Below are 20,175 nucleotides of genomic sequence, written 5' to 3'. Positions count from 1 at the left end.
ACCCTAATGAAAAGTAAATGTATTTTGATATCAAAAACGAGTTGTGCGTACCAAAATTACATAAAACCGTCCTACTTGAACTGATACGACAAAGTTTTGACTTTAGTCCACATTTGAAAGTTGATGAGTCGGCATCGGTTTTCGGAATAATATAGATAGTGCGGACTTCTCATGGAAACTGTTCCAGAGCGTAATTAAAAAAGCTTTTCTGGACCCTTTCAATTCGCAGCGACGGTGTGTTTTGATATGGAGTCCAGACAAGAACTGCATATTCGAGTATGCTTCGTACCAACGAATAGAAGAGTGCCTTAAGTGTGTGTGTGTATATCATTGAACTGAGACGTGTTACGCCGGATGAATCCCAATACTGCGTAAGCCTTAGAGGTTATCAACGATATATGTTCTGTGAAGCGCATCGTGTTGGTAAATTTTACACCTTGATCACAGATGGTTTCAACACGCTTCAGGATTTGTTCATTCAGAGGTTGCCTTTTCAGATCATCAGCATATAGTACTTTGCCGCAGTTCAAATGAAGACATAGATCATTAACAACTAATATGAATATGAGCGGCCCCAGTATACTGCCTTGAAGGGCATCAGATAGTTAGTTAAAATAATCTGAGTTTGAAGTGTTCAGCTTAACATACACGTAGCGGTCCGACAGGTATGAATGTAACCAATTTTTAAATTGATTTCAACCGTTACCTGGATTACGGGATGGTTACTAACCACTGGTTAGTACTGGTTAGTAACCATCCCGTAATCCAGGTAACGGTTGAAATCAAGCTATGTTACATCGTCGTTTGTGCCTTGGTTTAGCATAAAAGTGTACATCAAGTTTCAATACAAACGTTGAGAATGGAGTGTGGCATATCGATGATCTCTACACAATCACATTTAGTAGTTCATTTACTTGACGTAAGCCTACAGATAGAAACTTCGTGAGAAAAAATTTCCGTCCCGATGATGTAATGTATTAATATGCTCGTCAAGGCCCCAAATGAGGACTGAAAGATTATAGTCACCCAAAATGACGATGGTGTCAGAATCTGACGCAAGGTTCAGGCGATTTGTCGCATTGCCGATGAATGAGAAGAATACAAAGTTGTATCAATGTTCGGTTGCAAATATATTCCACCTATATACACAGATCGTTGTTATAATTTATTGCAGTCTTCCAGGATAACTGTTTTGCCCTTTAAAGATAATTTAACAGCAGGTGGCCGCCTTGGCCACCACCACAGGTTAATGTCTTTGTTGCAATACTACGCTCACAGCGGTAAAATTAATACGATGATGAGAATTCTGAGTTTGAAATGTCTTCTCGAAGCATTGTTTCAGTCGACATTATGACGTCGTAGCCGCAACTCGTGATTGAAATGTGGAAGTCATTTGTTTTTGTTCGCACGCCTCTGACATTCTGATAGTAAACTGTCGGGGAGTTGGGAGTAATCTGGGTTGCTGGCTGAGTATCGAAAATAGGGAGTTTTGGCGAAGAAACGTTATCCTCAGTACAAGTAGAAGTAGGTTTGGCGGTATTATCAGCAATAAATAAAAGCTGCGCATTATATCGCGTTTCAATCATCGTTAGGCGGCTGTATGATGTGCTATGGAAATCGGTTCCGTTACGCTGTTGGTTTCCAAAAACAAACTGATTTGTAGCAGCTACACCATAGTCAGTGAATTCGCGAAATTATACATCATTCTGCCAGGTTAATGGAAGCATTGCTTTTTCCCACAGTTCTGGTTTAACACCTACCTTGAAAGACAGGAGAAAGACATGAACCTTAATGTTAGATATATGTCTGTCCCAAACTCTGTTTGAAACTTCTCACGAGTATGTCGTCGGTCTGCAGACAGCCTCTAGCCACAGCAATAATGTCCGTTTCAGTTACATCCCAGTGATATCTTTGTCAGGTACATCCAGAATCTAGGCGTCGGATGTTTTATCGTAACCGTGGGTAGAGAGAGATTTTAATCGCTTCTGAAGCACTACGGAAAAGAGTTGCTGGTTGATTATAGATGGCGTGGTCTTTGTGGGGTCCTCGGATGTGGAATCAACATCTTTCTTTGTAAGACTGGAGTAGTTATTGCCAGCGAAAGCTTAGAAAACCCATCTTGGATCTCTTGCCTTCCTCAATGATACTATTGCGATTCTCGATTAGAAGTTCTTTAAAAAAAATCTGTTCTTAGCATTCATCTCCGTTATGGGAAAATTCGTAGAGATTAGTGCCTTAGTGAAACGGGTATTTTCTATAATACCCTTACAGGCCTTACACATCCACAAAATTTGAGCAGTTCCGTTCATTTCTTTTAAAAAATATCTAAACCAACATCAATTTTATTCTAAACGCGTTCTATTTCTGTACTTATGGCATAATTTTTCGCTTTATTTTTGTAAACTGAAATAATCCCGTGTACATGTAAACATGAAAATGTCTGTTTAATTAAACTATTCAACATTTTTTTTAGTAACAGCAAACATTTTTGTCTATAAAGCCAAAAAAAATATATGTCTTCCCCATGCAGCTATTTTTTCTGAGCGTCGAAAAAATTCATTTTAAAATCGCAAAATTTCTCTTTTTAGTTCAAAAATCTTACTGATCAAAATTACCGCGAAATAAGAAACGAAATTTACAGCAAAAATGCTTCAAAATGTTCGTAGTTATCAATGTCTTCCTGTTACACAGCACAGCAAAATTTTCCACAATTTAATGTTCCAACTCATTAACTCCCAGTTCAAAATTTATGAATAGTACCGTTAACTCGATACACTCTCATTTATGGGACGAAGTTTTGTATGCGAAAATAGGAAAATTAGGCTTGGTTCAATTTTTTTACGGATAACTTTGCCCATTCTGATATTTATGGAACTGCATGAGTAAGTGCGAAATGTTTAAAAAACGATCCATATCCGGAATAAATGGTTTTTGAAATCTCTGACCTACACGATGCTAACAAGATCTAAAATCGCCCCGATTCCTACGGTTGCAGGTTCGGATCGGAAATTGGGTAAAATATCCGCCTATCTCTAATTTTCAATGCCAAAATTAAAATTTAGTGTGAGGCAGTATAAAATAGACATAGTTTATTGATGAATATTTTGAAACAGGCCCCTTGGTACATTAGTACCCATGGACTCAAAGTGACCTGAAGAAGCGGACTCTGTTAGTTCGATTTTAGCTGCCTCAATTTCAAATGTTAGAAATTCTATTTACACTACGCTGCGATCGACGCATGGTTTGCGAAGCCAACAAACATACGGGATGTTTAATCCTTTTGCATCAATGAATGCTGCTTGATTCATCTGAGATAACAAAACTGAACTGTGGTAGTGGTAGTTCGTTGAGTATGGGGCTTGATGACTCCTTCTAATATAACGAGATATCGGGTTCAATTCCTGATCAACCTAGAATGTTCCAGGATAGGAATAGCCCTTTATTACCTTAGGTTAGTGGTAGGCAACTTTCAATAAAGAGGTCTGAACTGAGGTGGATGATATGACTCGACTGGCCTCTGCACTGCCACTAGGTTCGTCACTTCTTCGTGGTAGTACCGATACCCGAGCAGAGTCTGGCAGTAAATATATGATATCAAACAGAAAACTAATTCTGCTATCAGTGAGATTAAATTGATAGCTCACTGACATATTGAAATTTTTTTGATAACAAAATATGTATTCACTTTGATGTTTTACCAAAGAAATATAAGCGTAGAAAATTCTTCTAATAAACAAGGATAGCAAAATGAGATCAAAATTCGATGTCATAATTGAAAAATCCAAACCTGATAGCAAAATAAGATTTCAATTTAATGCTATTATCAAAATATTAATTCTACTTGTTGTAGGTTTGATGTTCGACTTTGCTCGGGTATCAGGAGTCTTACAAAGAATTTTCGAAAATGGAAGTAATTAGGTCAAATTTCTGATTCTCTCACGTATCTTCCCGGAATGGAAATTTTCTTGATGGTTGTTGACGGAATATTCGAGATGTATCTGGTTACATTCTTTTGAAGGAAAGACTATATCTCCATTTGAAGCAGTCTGTTTTTTTTTCATTAACTGGTTTTGTCATGAGTGAAAGTATTAATTATTTTCAAGATAATTAACCTTTGTGGTAGTAAGAACTGGGACCATCATCATCATTCATTCCGAAATTATGAAATACATACTAATATAAATACGCACGAATTCAAATCGAGCGCGTAATCTAGCGTTTGAACAAATGCATCAAATGTTGAACGCAGAACTCGCAGCTCCAACTATATGTTCAAATAAGTTGGTTGGGTAGAGGAGGTGAAATGGATTAGGAAACATACATACCAACAAACCCATTTTATTCAATGAACCTAAACCCGAATTGACATTTATTTAATCTTTGCTACCTCCCCCCCCCCCACTGCGACGCTACTGTTCCTATTCGAATCGTTCAGTGATTACTAGATCTTGACTGTCTATGTTCCAATCATTTGCTCGCTTGCGGAAGAGGTGCTGCTGATAAAACACGTGGCCTACTTGGACGGTTACAAAACATTGTGTCAACAAATGATTGACTTCTTTCTGTATGCTTGTTTCATTTGCGTTTCGTTTCTTCGAACATAACTATAAAAGAGTACCGTAAAAAGGGGCTCCATTCTAAATACATTATGAACAAAACATTTCTTCAAGTTAAATATATGTATTTAAATTCGAGACTGTATAATTTTATAAAGGTTCAACCTTCAACCACACGGCTCCTTTCGGTTGCAAAACAATCGCAGTATTGGAAAACTCCACCGGAATAGGAGTCTTCTCGCAAGGACTGACTTTAAACCGGCTCAGAATGGTTGCCAGTCCCACCCGGGACTGCAACATTCCGAATCGCAGCCCAATGCAGATTCTGGGTCCTTCACCGAACGGCAGAAAGGTGCTCAGGTGTCGTTTCGCCATTTCCTCCGGTCGGAATCGGTCGGGATCAAAGACGTCAGGATTCGGATAGTACCGTTCGTCACGGTGTATTGCAAACACGGGAATGTTGATCTTCATACCCTTCGGGATCACGATATTCGAGTCGGGAATGTGGTAGTCTTGAAAAGCTTTCCTCTCCAAAATGGAGAGGGATGGATACATACGAAGAATTTCTGAAATAGAAACGCGCAGTATTTTTTGTATATATCCTAAGTTATCAATTTATACTCACCATTGATACACTGATCGAGATATGGCATATCACAAACCGCTTCGTATGTTAACCCACCATATTTTTTAATGGCATCCAACACACACTTTCTAGCCTTTTCCTGACAATCTTGATTCAATGCCAACTCATACAAACAAAAAGTTTGATTGGAAGACGACGTTTCGAACCCGGCTGCAAAGAAAATAAACGACTGTGCCGCAATTTCTTCCACTGACAGCTGTTTTTCATTTTTCCTCAACTGAATAAGCATATTCAGGAAATCATTCCTCTCGATCTCGTTCTTCTCTCTATAGTTCATCATATTCTTGACCAGTTTGTAGAAAAATTCACTACACTCGTCGCGCAACGATTTTATGCGAAGTCTCTTCCCAGCATCCGGATATAGCCTCAAAAACAGTGACATCATTAGCGAATGCCTTGGAGTTTCAAAAACGAGTTGCCCAAACTTTCTAAACTCACTGTTCGGTTCTTTGAAACTATTGCACTCGATCCCAAAGGCACAACTACCGATTACATCTGTTGTGAATCGCGCCATGACATCCTTGATCTGCATATCTTTCCCACAGCCAACTTCGTTCACCAAAAACTCGGAAAGGCTATCACCCACCGCTGCCAGCGTCGAAAACATAACTTTCATCTTTCCGGAGGTAAACGTCGGTGACAGTCGCGTTCGCAACGATCGCCACGGGTTCCCCTCGATTGCGAACAGATGCGCACTCAGCGGATCATCTCTCGCATTGTGAAACACCCCCCGGTCCGGAAAGTAGTTGAAATCCTTGATCAGCACAGTTTTAATCAGATCCAGATCGACGATGGTGAGTAGAGGTTCCAGAAAAAGAAAAGATCCGAAGAAACGGGTTCCGGTACTCCGCCAGCGCCGATAGTGATCCGTGGAGAAATCTGCCAGGGATTTACGGTTGATGTCTTTGAAGCTGCCGTAGGGAAACTCCGGTTCGGAAAAGGGCACTTTCTGGCGAGCCCAGTACGAATATCGTCGTTTGACGTAGAATACAGAGAGTAACAGAAAAGTTACAAGCAAAAGTACAGCTAATGGCAACGCCATTGTTATAACAAGGAACAAACTAAGTAGATCCGATTCAGATGATGGTCCAATGGAAACTGACTGAGTGACCGGTTAATCTGCAACGAGTGGCAGTGGATGAACAGTGACAAGCATAAGAAGGTCGAAGCGATAAGGCAGCAATCCACGTACAATCGAGTAGGTATCTATTAAAAAGCTGTTTTGCTGTGTCATGCTGTCATTCGATATTTCATACAACAACAACAACTGGTTCAATCTGCTTATGGCGTTACTCAGCTAATTCATTTAATAATATTTTGATTCGATAAATGGTAACTGTTCATTATTTGGGTCACGGAAATCAGTGCGGTGGTTGTCACATGTGAAAAATCGTGTTGGCTTTAGGCACAAACATCGATATTTTTTTTAAGGAATCGATTTTTTAGATCAACGTTAATTTTTGTTGAACATTCATTTAAATTTATTTGGCATTCATCTTGATTTGTCAATAGCCATTAAAGTCATCGACCAGTGGAAACTACCCAATTTATCTCAAGTTCACGAAAGGATCCAAAAATCTTGTATTGGGTCAGGGTTTTTCTCGCAGTGCTAAGAGCTACTTAATTTTTACCTTCCAATGCTAATTACAATATTTACAGTCGTCCAATTAATTGGAAAAGGTTGTCAACTGCTGTCTAAATTTATTCGTTTTAGCAGTTTTCAATAATATTTCAAGATAACGAGGTTATGTAAACATTACTTTTTCACTGTTAACGGAAACAGTGCCTGGCAGCACTGCTCCAGAAGGCTACAATTAAAATGACTTCGATAACTTCAGTTCTACGGATAATAATAACGACTGTTGGTGTTCAAATGTTAGGTGATAGTTCCAGCCGTAGTCTTTACTTGTGTTGTAAGAAAATAAGGCCTCAACCAAAGACTAAATCTGTTGTAAAACGTTGTTATTTATAGGCATCTTCTATTTGCTAGGAATCTGAGATTAGATAATTATTCTTCTAGATGAGAGTTGCCCCACTTTTCCTTTCTATGAGTACAATGACACGATCTTCTTGTCGTGTCGCAAACAGCATTTCAGCTGCCAATATCTGCCGCTCAAAATGTCGTTCATATTTTTGTATAACATAGTTTTCGAAATTTCTGATAAAATATGTCATAAAATTTCCTAATAATATGGTAAACTCTGTGTGTCTCAACTTTTTTCCAATGAACTTTCCGTCGATTTTAAACATGTCCGCTTCTGCCAAATATAGAACAATGAATTAATGCGGTACTTTTCTATTTCTGCTTCCTTCCTTTCATGCATACACTTCTTTTCGAGTGACTCCTGGAATCATGTATGCTTTTCTGAACCTTTATTACTACCTACATTGGATTCACTGTGTATTTTCAGATTATCCATCAGCACTAACTGGGCCACCTGGGTTTAATTCGAAATGTATCCTTTTTCTGAGGCACTGACCTGTTCGTCCGGATTTTATCGAAATGTTCAAGGCCATTTAATTCTGCTTTCCTATTTACTTTCTGTCAACTATCTTCGTAAGATCACTGTCGCTTTTATTGACTCAACATGGTTTACTCGTGTTGCTCATGACCTAATTTCCATTTTGCTCTACCTATTTACAACAATAAAATAATAATTCGAAAATGTGTATGATAATATGTTTTAAACTCTCTTCTTAGGTGAGTATTTTGCTTTACATAAAAATCCGCTTCCTGAAAACCTTTTGGTTCATAGCACACCGTCGCATACAGCGCATGGTTTCCTGTCCGTCTACTACCAGAACGTTCGCGGAATGCGAATTAAAACGCAGGCCTTCTTGCTCGCCCTCACACTATTACACGCTGAGCTATCGACGAACTACGCAATCTACCGATGCGATCGCAACTCTTCCACCAGTCATCTAATCCGCGGAGGTGGTGCTCTCATAGCGATAAAGAAAAATCTAACTAGAACTACACTACAGTTGCCTGGACTTAACCAGGGAGACCTAACCAAAACCTGGATAGTTGAAATTCTATGACATTGCGGACAGCGTCTTCAAAACATTCGTAATTTGATCAACTCGATTTGAATCGTTCGCCTGGTCTGGACTTACGAGATTGGTAATTCCATCGTTATCTGAAATTTCTGGAGTTCGTCGCTGTTAGGTTTCCGGTTCCAAAAAATAATTTTTAACCTATAAAACTGTGAGAAGTTGTTATGGTTGAAAATGTGATTTCTTAAGATGGTGGTTGTTCTCGCGGCGGATACTGAGACCGTCCGGAATGTGATCGACTATGTGAAGACGGACACGACACGTTTGTGTTAAACTAATTTTTATTCACTTAATCGATTTTGGCACTATTGAAAAATATAGTGTACACTACTCGAGAGATTTATTTCAACTGGTTATCTGGTTTGCATATAACAATTTATATGGGAATTCAGTACAAAAGGAAATTAATAAAGGCCTTTCCGAACCTCGATCGGATCTATTTCTCCCGCTAGTCGAGTGCTAGTGATAAGTAAGTAGATCGAATGATAACGATCCAAAAGAGGAAGCGAGATCGATACATTATCTCCAAATTTAGTACACATATTAGATATTTAAATCTTATGAACTAGGGTTGCTCCAACATATGCCGGCCCCTGTTGAAAGATTGGCTCTTTCAACTAACTAGACGGCGACGAATGTTAGATGATGAAGGCTGGAGTTCTCTGAAGAAAGATCGATGATTCGTCGTCTAATGTTCTCGTTCAAATTGGCGATGTCCTACGATCTATTTTCATTCTGCGGCATCCTTTCACCGTAAGTCAGCAATCGCGATGAATTGATCCGGGCGATGTCTCGTTGAAATTGATGACGTCACAAGGATGTTGGTTGGTAATAAGTTGACAAGCGGATGATTCGTCTATTTCGGATAGTGACGTCTTTGGGGTCGTCCTTCGGGCCGGCCAGCATCTACAGTGATCGACTCGTCCTTCAACGTCATCAGGGTTGGGCTTACTCATGGTTGACGGTCGGAGTAGCCATCGAAGCGCAGCACATGCCGGAGGAGGAACATTCTATGAGTTTTTTGCGGGTTCTTTAATAAACAATACTTACAGTGGCGGAGGCCCCAGGGCCTCCGTTCGTTGCGCAGCACCGAAGTACTGCGATGGAAGAGCTTAGAGGTCATCTGGGTTGATACTGGCAGCGCCAGCTGACTCGGTTGTGGGTTGACGAGTAGGAAGGACGCATATTTTCGAGATTGCACGCCGATATTCTCCATCTACTGTCCGTACGTCGACTACGCGGATGTTGTTATCGTCTCCACGAATGATGTTGGTGATTCTACCGTACTTCCATTTTAGAGGCGGGAGGTTATCCTCCTTTAGAAGAACCATCGTGCCGATGGAGATGTTATCTCTGATGCGCGTCCACTTGGTTCGGGGGTGGAGTCCAGAACGATAGTCCTTTGTCCACTGCTTCCAGAGTCGCCGAAGGAGTTGCTGATTTTCTTGCCAACGGCTAAGTCGGCCTTGCGGGACACCGGAGAGGTCAGGTTCGGGAAAGCATGTCAGTGGACGAAATACGAGAAAGTGACCCGGTGTTAATACCTCCACATCATTTGGATCAGCTGTGAGTGGTGTGAGCGGCCTTGAGTTTAAACAAGCTTCGATGCGGGCCAGAAGTGTCACAAACTCATCCTGTGATAGTACAGAGTTTCCAACGGTACGACGGAAGTGCTGTTTGAACGATTTAACCGCCGCCTCCCAAAGGCCACCGAAGTTTGGGCTGCGTGGCGGGATGAATTTGAAGGATATTCCGTTATCTGCACAGCGGTTGATTACTTCATCTTGATGCTGCTGTGAACGAAACTGCTTGGCGAGCTCTCCCAGTTCTCTTGAAGTTCCCACGAAGTTTTTGGCGTTGTCGCACTCTATTTGATTTGGCTTCCCTCTGCGAGCGATGAACCGATGCAATGCTGCTATGAACGACGCAGTGGAGAGGTCGTAGACAAGCTCTATATGAACTGCCTTTGTGACAAAGCACACGAAGATTGCTACGTAGCACTTTATAGCAGTCGCTCTTTTGCTGCTACGATATAGAAATGGTCCACAGAGATCTACTCCAGTGTTAAGAAAGGGCAACGTTGGGGTAACTCTGTCTGGAGGTAGATCTCCCATGAGTTGCTCGAGGTTTCGAGGACGGCAACGAAAGCAGCTTATGCAGGAATGCACTACGCTTCGTGCCAAATCGCGGATGCGAAGTGGCCAGAATTTTTCCCGAACGCACGCTACAAGCAGTTGTGGTCCGGCGTGTAAATTCTTTAGGTGATAGTAGTTAAGTATTGATTTCGTGATGGGATGTCGCGCAGGCAGAATCATTGGATGTTTCCGATCTAGAGATATGGCCGCATGTCGAAGTCGGCCACGAATTCTGAGGATCCCATCGACGATAATTGGAGTGTGATGTTTCAGAGCTGATTTCGGTCCCACTTGACCGTCCTTGGACACTGCTGCGATATCTTGAGCGAATACTTCTGACTGTGCTAGTCGAACAAGGACCTTCACGGCTTCATTGAGCTCCATCGTGCATAGTAAACCTGATCTCCTACTACTGCGGTTGTTGGGCTTGCTGTTATGAATGAAGCGGCAAAGTAAGGCAACAATACGAACGAGAGCTGAGAACGATGATCGAATGAAGAAAATTTCATTTGGCTGGTACACTTGAATTGGCAATGAGACAGCCTTTTCCTCCAGCAGTTCTGGCGGTAGGGAATCGACGGTAATTGGACAGGTTAGCGGTGGCCAAAAACGAGAGGATCGGCTAAGCCATGGTGCTCCACTCCACCACGGAGATGTTTGCTTCAGTTGATCTGGATACATTCCTCGGGAGATTATATCCGCAGGATTCTCGATGCCAGGTACATGAGCCCATACACCTCCACTTGTTAAATGCTGCACTTCCGAGACGCGATTAGCAATAAATGTCTTCCATCGTGATGGACTCGAACTAAGCCAATGCAGAGTAATCATCGAGTCTGTCCAGAATATGGATTTGGTTTTCAATTCTACACTGGTGTGAACCTTATGGTAGAGGTGGCTCAACAAGAGCGCTGATGAAAGTTCCAACCGGGGTAAACAAATACGCCTTTGTTTCTTCGAGTCTCCAAGAGGAGCCACTCTCGATTTGGCGGCTAATAGGCGTACGGATATCATCCCATCGATGGAAACTGTCCGCAAATAAATGCAGGCCCCGTAAGCTTTCTCGGAGGCATCACAAAAGCCGTGCATCTCTATTGAGACTGGAGCGGAAGCGAACGCTACCCATCTCGGAATAACGATTGTGGCTAATTTATCTAAGCTGCTACGAAACTCCAACCAATGCTGCTGCTGGGCCTCGTCTAGCGGATCATCCCAGTTCTTAGAAGTTCGCCAGAGGGTTTGTACGAAAAGTTTGGCGATCACTACAACTGGACCAATAAGCCCTAGAGGATCGTAGAGCCGAGCTGTGTCGGACAGTACAATACGGCGAGAAATCGGTCCCTCCTGAGACCATTTGGGCACGGAATAACGAAACACATCGTCGGACGGCTGCCAATGCAAGCCCAAAGTTTTGATTTGAGTGATGGGCGAGTCAAGAGCTAGAGTACTTCGTTCGTCACGAAGTTCGGGTGGGATCTCGGAAAGAATTGTCGAGGAATTCGAAGACCATTTACGCAGGCTCAAACCGGCAGATTGGAGCAACTGCAACAGTTGTCGACACAGTTCACTCCCTTCAGCTTCATTGTCAACCCCGGTCGGCATATCGTCCATATAAAAGTCCTTACCTAGGACTAAAGAAGCAAGAGGGAAATCATTCGATCCATCCTCCGACAGCCGTTGAAGGCACTTGGTTGCCAAGTAAGGAGCAGAGGCCGTGCCATAAGTCACTGTCGTAAGTTCGAAAGTACGAAGGGGCTGAGACGATGAGCATCGCCAAAGAATACGTTGCAGTGGGTAATCCGACGGGTGCACACGTATTTGGCGAAACATCTTTTCGATATCGGCGATAATGACATATCGATGCATCCGGAAGCGTAAAATAATTGACAACAGATCATCTTGGATGACTGGGCCCACCATGAGAGCCTGGTTCAATGAGATTCCGGTATCAGTGCGGCATGAGGCGTCGAAAACGACTCGCAGTTTCGTTGTTGTACTTTCTACCTTTTCGACGCCATGGTGTGGCAGGTAATAGGCTATAGGCGCGGAAGCTTCACTGTCTGAGATCTCCCGCATGTGGTTAAGTTGATGGTATTCGTCAATAAAAACCGTGTAAGATTCCTTCAGGTGAGGATTAGCATCAAAACGGCGTTCGAGAGCGCGAAATCTGCGAGTAGCAATCTCCTTCGAATTTCCCAGTTGATTTAGAATTTCAGCTCGTTTGGGAAGGGTGACAACAAAGCGACCGGTCTGATCTCGAAATACACTTGCGGCAAAGTGGTTTTCACAAGCGGTTTCTTCTAAGGATTGGGTGCTGGTAGTCCAACATGATTCTATTTCCCAAAAGCGAGATAGTTGTTCATCGAGAGACTGTGTGCTGGTGACATGTGCCAGTTTAAGAGTTGACTCAGGACGACTGGAACCGACCTTTCCGGAAGCAACCCAGCCGAAAACAGTTTCTTGCAAAATTGGTTTTTCTGGGCCCAGTTTCAGAAAACCTTCGAGCAACAGGTCATAATACAACTCCATCCCGATAAGTAAATCGATGGGTCCAGGTTCATGGAATTTCGGGTCTGCTAAGACAATATTAGATGGAATATGCCATGGGGAAGTATCGACACACCGAACTGGAAGTTCTCGTGTGATTTTCTTAAGAATATGACACTGTGCGTCTGCGAGGAAATCCGAACACCGAGATCCAATACGAATGGTAACCGCATGGTACGATACGACGATAGAGTTGCCTACACCACCAATTTCTTGACGATTGGAGTAGCGACGCAACTGGCATTTCTGTACGAGATTTTCCGTTATTAAGTTCAACTGAGAAGCAGGATCCAAGAGCGCTCTGGCCCACTGTGCGTTCCCATATGAATTGAAGACCTTTACAATGGCTGTTTGCAGCAGTACAGTGGCAGGAACATTGCAGGAACTTCCGACGAGAGTGGTGGAAACAAGGCTAGAGGCAGTGGCTGTTGGCGTTTGGGATTCTGCTGGTGGCGAGGATCGAGAAGTTGAAGGTTGGTTTAACGAGTTAGGTTGATTGTCCTTTGACGACTTCGGTGGTTGCGAACTAGAAGTGATAGGTATAGGTGATTTCGATTGGGTGAACGAGCGATCGGTCGGTGATTGGTGTAGCATTGTATGGTGCTTCTGGTTACATACTCTGCATGCACCGGATGAGCAATTCCTTAGTAGGTGGGAGGAGGAAAAACAATTGATGCAGAGGTTTAGCTTTTTTACTTGCTCGAAGCGCAGCGCCACGGAGAGTTTTTGGAACACGTCACATTTGAACGGAGAATGTGCGTATTTTGAGCAAAATGGACACGTACCGGGCGATGAGTTGGTAGCTGTATGGACTGTATTTACTTTAGACTTCTGCGACCGGACCGTTTCCGATTTCACATAATCAAACGAACGAGATTTGAACGGCGTCAACGATTGGAGCACCGTAAGATGAGTACGAAGAAATGCGATAACATCATGGTACGTGGGTACATCAGTTGATTTGTGATGGATTTCCCATTGTTTCAGAGTGGAAGGATCAAGCCTACTGCAAACCATGTGCGCCAGCAATACGCTCCAACCGTCGGTTGGTATGTTCATCTTTTCGATCATGCACAGGTTCCGCTCAAAATCGTCGACCAGTTGCATCAGCGACTCATACGACTCCCTTTTCATTGAATCAATTGAGAATAGACTGTCAATATACGTTTTTACCACTAGTTTTTTATTGTCAAAACGCCTTTCTAACAGATGCCATGCAACGGTATAATTGGCGGCGGTGTGCTCGATCGATTCAATTACCTTTCTGGCATCTTTTGACAAGGAAGCAACGAGATACGACAATTTATCGATTGGCGAAAGCTGGGGATTCGAGTCTATGAGAGATTTAAATGTATCACGAAATGTTATCCACTCTGAAATGGATCCATCAAAGGTTGGAAGCCTAACTTCTGGTAGTTTTATACGAGAGAGCGAATGATCTGGGGCGTTAACGCAATCTCTAGAAGGGGATGGCAGCATCATCTGTACTTTCGCTTCAGACTTACACAGTATATTGGTGAGAAAACTGTAAACCATAACATAGTCTTGTTCAAACGCTCGCCGAATCGCCCTATTAGCTTCCTCTGAAATCTTGCTCCCCTTTTCATCTGTCTTTGATTCACCGGTCTCATCCAGTGCCGATTCAATTTGCAACCGATTAGACTGAAAATCGTGGTATAAATTTGCAATTCGTTGCTTCCATCCCTCGAGTTGTCCACTGTCCCGTTCGGCATCGAAATTTGCTACAAAGCTTTTCAGATTGGTCATGGTGTCTAAGTAGAACCGCTCTTGGCGGGTAAGCGTGCGCAAGTTTGACGTCATTTCCACAAACTTATTATCCGATGAGAAAGCCTACCTCACCTACGCTCAATATAAACCACACCAATCGATTTAAACCCAGAGTGCCACGCTACCGAATAATGCTCATGGGATGAAAGCAAGCGAAACGATATCGAAACAATAAATTAATCACCGCTTAGATCACCCTATTTCCTCAAAATATCTCTTGCATGCGGTACTTACATTCAGCTTCTAAAGTACTCACGCCGGCGTAGCGTCACCTCGGTACTTTTGTTCGACGTCCTTTTGTTCGGTGCCACAATGCAGACCCAAGCCAAGCCACGCGGTCTGCCTCGCCTCGTGTTGACTACGTTGAAACGGCGACGGTGGCACTGCAGAAGCTCTCCGAATAATTGCCGACGACACAAACGAGACCGCAGTTTTTAACTTACGATCTTTCGCGCACTTTTTCTGGGCTGCTCTGAGGCAGAAATTATTAATATGTCACTCAAGTCTCAACGACACCACATGTGATAACACGTGATTGTTCGATTTCACTATCACTTGACCGCGAAACTAGTCCGAAATGTAAACCGTTTTTTTCGGATCACTAACGGTTGATCCGGCTCGAAGGACCAAAAATGTTCTCGCGGCGGATACTGAGACCGTCCGGAATGTGATCGACTATGTGAAGACGGACACGACACGTTTGTGTTAAACTAATTTTTATTCACTTAATCGATTTTGGCACTATTGAAAAATATAGTGTACACTACTCGAGAGATTTATTTCAACTGGTTATCTGGTTTGCATATAACAATTTATATGGGAATTCAGTACAAAAGGAAATTAATAAAGGCCTTTCCGAACCTCGATCGGATCTATTTCTCTCGCTAGCCGACTGCTAGTGATAAGTAAGTAGATCGAATGATAACGATCCAAAAGAGGAAGCGAGATCGATACATTATCTCCAAATTTAGTACACATATTAGATATTTAAATCTTATGAACTAGGGTTGCTCCAACAGTGGTCTCTCATAGTAAGCAAAACAATAGCAGATTTACACGATTTTCGGAAGGGAAAGAAAAAACCAAACTTCGAGCAATTCTCGGAATATTTTTACACAAATTTACACTTGATTCGATAAAATATGTAATTAAATGATTAGAATTCTGATGGAATTTTGTTGACCGGATCAGGATACCAACGAGATTAGCTTACTCTATTTCGTTTTAGAATTTTGATGGATTTTACAGGATTTTTTTCAGAATTACCCTAAATAAAATCCAGAAAAAGGTGCAAACGCAACTGTTCTTCGGACTCTGAAGGTGCATCACTCATTATTTTGAGGTGATATATGTCTGTACTTAGACAAAATCTTACTCAAGAATCGGATAGAATTATTCCCAAGTATTTGACGTTATACTGATCAATTTGCTAACAAATTGGGTAAACCCAGTATTCTAATGGAATCTATTGACAGCGTCCCAGGTATATTCGTCTTGGCACATCTCTTCAATGATATTATCCACTGTCACACCATGGCATACCGCAACGAAGTTCTTCGAACCTAGGGCATTCAAAGACCACGTATTCCGGTGTCTCTTGCACGTTCACACACTCCGGGCAAAGGTTTGACGTGTCCAAACCGATGCAGATACTTCCGGATGCTCGGACAAAAACTGCGTCAAATAAAAGTTCATCTCTCCATGTTTCCTATGCACCCAAGCCGACACATTGGGATGAGTCGGTGAGTTCACCTTCCTTTCTTCGCGTTGTCCCTTTCTTGCTGCTATTTAGCGAACGAGTCAGCTCGGACCAGTCTCCTTGCGTTACGTGCATTTCTCCGCTGGTAGCATTCCACGTCCTCAGCCAGGGTGATGCAGATGGGAATCATCCCGGCTATTACGCATACCGCCTCCGACGATATCGTTCTGTACGCACTCGCGATACGAACAGCTTAGGCGAAGCGTGCTTGTCAACTTCGTCCGGTTCCCCTTTGAGTTCAGCGTAGCAGCCCAGGCCGGTACGCCATATCTCAGTATTGAGGATAAGACACCCGTGCAGCGCCCATAGTTTTCTGCCAGAGTCAACCCTGGCAAATTTCACTAAGTGATGCACCATGGAAGCTAAATTTCCACCAGCTATAGCCTTAAGCTAAGCTAATATTTTGACACACTCGCCAATAGTATCGCTTCACCCGCCAGAAGACGTTTCGTGCTGCCCCTTGCTCCTTCGTTATTCGGCATGATTCTTGCCAATGCGTCAGTTGTCCTCGCAACCTTCTCACATACATAATCGACATAGCGGTTGTAGTTTAACCGATCGTCGACCATCAAACAAAGGTGCTTTAGCGCATGCATCGATGGGATGGATTGTTCCCCGGCGCTGATCTCGACACGCTGGATTTTTTTACGATTGCTGACCAGCACCACCTCGGTCTTGTGGTAAGCTAGCTGCAATTTGACGTCAGCCATCCAGGTTTCCACAATGCCTATTGTCTCTGCCGTCAATATCTCCACCCCCTGAAGGGTCTCGCCGGTTATCGTCAGGACCACATCATCTGCAAAGCCGACAATCTCAACTCCCCTGGGCAGATCCAGTGTTAACACTCTGTTGCACATTGTACTCCAGAGCGTTGGGCCGAGTATGGAACCCTGAGGTACTCCCGCCGTAACTCTAATCGACCCATGTTCGTTTCGTAGACCAGTACTCGTTTCTGGAAGTAATTTTTCGGAACCTAACACAGATAGTCCGGAACCCGCATTCTGTGCAGCTCCCCCAGCTAGCGTTGTTGAACGCGTTCTTCACGTCTATCGTTACCACGGCGCAGTAGCGATTACTCCATCTTTTTTGCTTTAATGCTTTCTCCGCGGTAGTGATGACTGTGCGGATGGCGTCCACAGCCGAAAAGGGACCCGAACTGCCTCTGCGATAGTCCGTTCTCACGTTCAGCGTAGGTCGTCAACCTGTTGAGGATGACCTTTTCTAGAAGTTTACCAAGAGTATCCAGCAGGCATATAGGCCGACACGATGCTGGTGGTTTCCCTGGATTTGGCAGCAACGCCAGCTTCTGGATCTTCCATCTATCCGGAAAGTAGCCATCGTCCAGGCAGTTCTGTATCCTGAACATGTCTGTATCCTGAACTTGAGCTTTCTTCGCTTTGTGCCATTTTCCCATTATATGGAGCTCGTTATTGTATGCTCGATTGTCACCAGCATTGCCACCGTCTGCATCCACGTACGACGTAGGAGGCCATGCGGTTGGGTCGTGCTTCGGGAAAGACCCTCCACCAGAGTTTGAAATGTGCGCGCATTTTCACGGCAAGCAGTTTGTCGCACTTTTTTTTTTAGTAGGCAGGGACCTAATTTCTTACCATTCAAGAAATTGCGAAAAGTTGTTGACAATGCAATATGGAAACGCGATAAGTTCGCGGATTCGAATCTCGCGAAAATTTACATGAAGGTAAAACAATAGATGTATCAGGGTGATGAGCCTATTTTCGCCATGTTTCTATTATCACCCTACCCATTTGAAGCCGTTGGTTAGAGCAGTGTCTCCCATTTTTACTCAACACATTGATTCAAATAGTAACGCAACAATAGTATTTTATCGCTTTCAGGGCATTTGTGTTCTTATCTTAGTTCTTAACAACAAAGCAAACCTGATGATGCCAAGTTGTGTGCATTTCATTGATTGTGTGCCGACTAATTAATGAATTAGAGAGGCACCCTGCCCAATATGGTGAAAATATGCACTTTACCAGAAATTCGTTCACCACAATTCTAGAGTGTTTTTATTTATGTGATTTTTTTAGCGGAAAAAATATTATTTTTCAAGGCGTGAAAATATCTTCTCACATTATTCCGCAAAAAAATGCTACCGAATCGCAAAAAGTTTGGCAGCAGAGAACCTTATTTCACGCACTTGCTTTTCTAGAAATATTACTTTAAATTCTTCTTTGATTTCCCCAGATCTTGCTCTCTGAACGCGTCTTCAGGCTTTTAGGCAGGCAGCCCGGTGGATGCCCTGGCTACTGATTCCGACAGCTTATCGGCACTCGGAAGTGGAATGACGCTGTCAGCACGAAGTGCTTCCACACAAAGGTCCTAGTCGAAGTCCTTTATTTTCCACTTCGGTTTGCCAGTCCTCACTCTCGGCGTTACCGTACAATTTTGCCAACCGATGGTGTAGCAGATCGCTTGGTGGTCACAGCAAAGGACTGAAGAATGTTTTGTCGATGATGGATTCGTGACCATTTTTACGGAATGTGCTAGCGGAACCATCGTTGCATAGTCTTACATCCAGCTTCGCCAGGGCTTCCAACAAGCTGCAACCTCTTGCGTTGGTCAATCTACTACCCCACTCCACGGCCCAAGCGTTAAAATCTCCTCCTATTACAATCGGCGTTTGCCCGACTAAAGGGTCGGTTAGTGCGTCTAGCATCCGGTGGTATTACTCTTATGTGCATCATGGGGTAGCATAGCAGCTACAGACGAATACGCCGTTGATCCTGGTGATCACGAAGCCTTCGTGTGTGTTCCAGGGCCGCAGAGAAAAAATACGGGCCGAGGGGGTCCAACATATGGGCCCCCACCACTGTGTATTGCCTGAGTACAAAAAAGTTAATGTTTAAAATCCATTGGAGTTCACTGATATTATGTGTAGTACACTAAAATTTTATATTTCTGTACCAGTTTTTTGCTCTAGTTGTCTGTAGTGCCAATGAAGGTAAAAAACGTAGAGCTTTTTATACTTTGGGAGTTTCTTTTAATACCTTTTCGACAGTTTTGGTGACTATGAAAAGCGTCATTTTTGTCCATAGTATTTTTAAAAATACGGAAATGGAAAGATTAAAAATGTAATAATAACAAAATTTAAAAAAAATTCTAAACGGCGATCAACGGCAAAAGATAAAAGAAAAACAATAGGAAAACTAAATAAATGAATGTAAAAAAGCTAAAAACAACAAAATCAACCGAATAAACAAATTAATGTCAATTGTCAAAAATTGTTTTATCGAGAAAAACCAAAACAAAACCTATAAAAAAATATTAAAAGAAAACAGGAAACTAGAAAAACATGTTCGAACATTATTGAACAAATGTTGAAAATAATGAAAAATAGATAAGAAAGTAGGAAAAAATTTAAGAAGCAATGAAAATGAAAGAAAAACTACTAAAAAGAATACAAACATTAATATAAAAAATGCATGAAACTAAAAAACTCGATAAATCAAGAATAATAAAATTTATTTATCATTTAAAACAAGACATATTTAAAGCAATAGAAAAAGTAAATAAAACGTTAAGAATGCATAAAATTACAGGAGTATATATAAAAGACAAGAATAAAATAACCATAGAGAAATTAAAATAAATGGACGAACCGGAAAATTTTGAAAAACTGAAAAAGTGGAATGATTAAAAGACGAAAAAGTAAAGAAAATTGGA

At 42.3% G+C, this 20,175-nt stretch overlaps 2 protein-coding genes across 2 annotated transcripts; both read right to left on the bottom strand.

Annotated features, from left to right (window-relative positions):
- Positions 1–4,660: 4,660 nt before the first annotated feature.
- LOC131686788 (cytochrome P450 6a2-like) lies at positions 4,661–6,316 on the bottom strand (the record flags this gene model as incomplete). The annotated part of the gene is made up of 2 exons (XM_058970782.1): positions 4,661–5,122; positions 5,182–6,316. Coding segments are annotated over 2 exons (1,551 nt in total), but the record flags the coding sequence as incomplete, so codon positions are not given.
- Positions 6,317–9,371: 3,055 nt separating this feature from the next.
- On the bottom strand, positions 9,372–14,708 carry LOC131686787 (uncharacterized). Its single transcript, XM_058970781.1, has one exon. It carries the CDS (start codon positions 14,706–14,708, stop codon positions 9,372–9,374), a length of 5,337 nt encoding a protein of 1,778 aa, XP_058826764.1.
- Positions 14,709–20,175: the final 5,467 nt, after the last annotated feature.

Source organism: Topomyia yanbarensis, chromosome 3, assembly GCF_030247195.1.
Source record: "Topomyia yanbarensis strain Yona2022 chromosome 3, ASM3024719v1, whole genome shotgun sequence".
In the NCBI taxonomy this organism is placed as follows: domain Eukaryota; kingdom Metazoa; phylum Arthropoda; class Insecta; order Diptera; family Culicidae; genus Topomyia; species Topomyia yanbarensis.
Note: the sequence above shows the minus strand (reverse complement) of the source record. Positions and strands in the feature narration are given on the sequence as shown.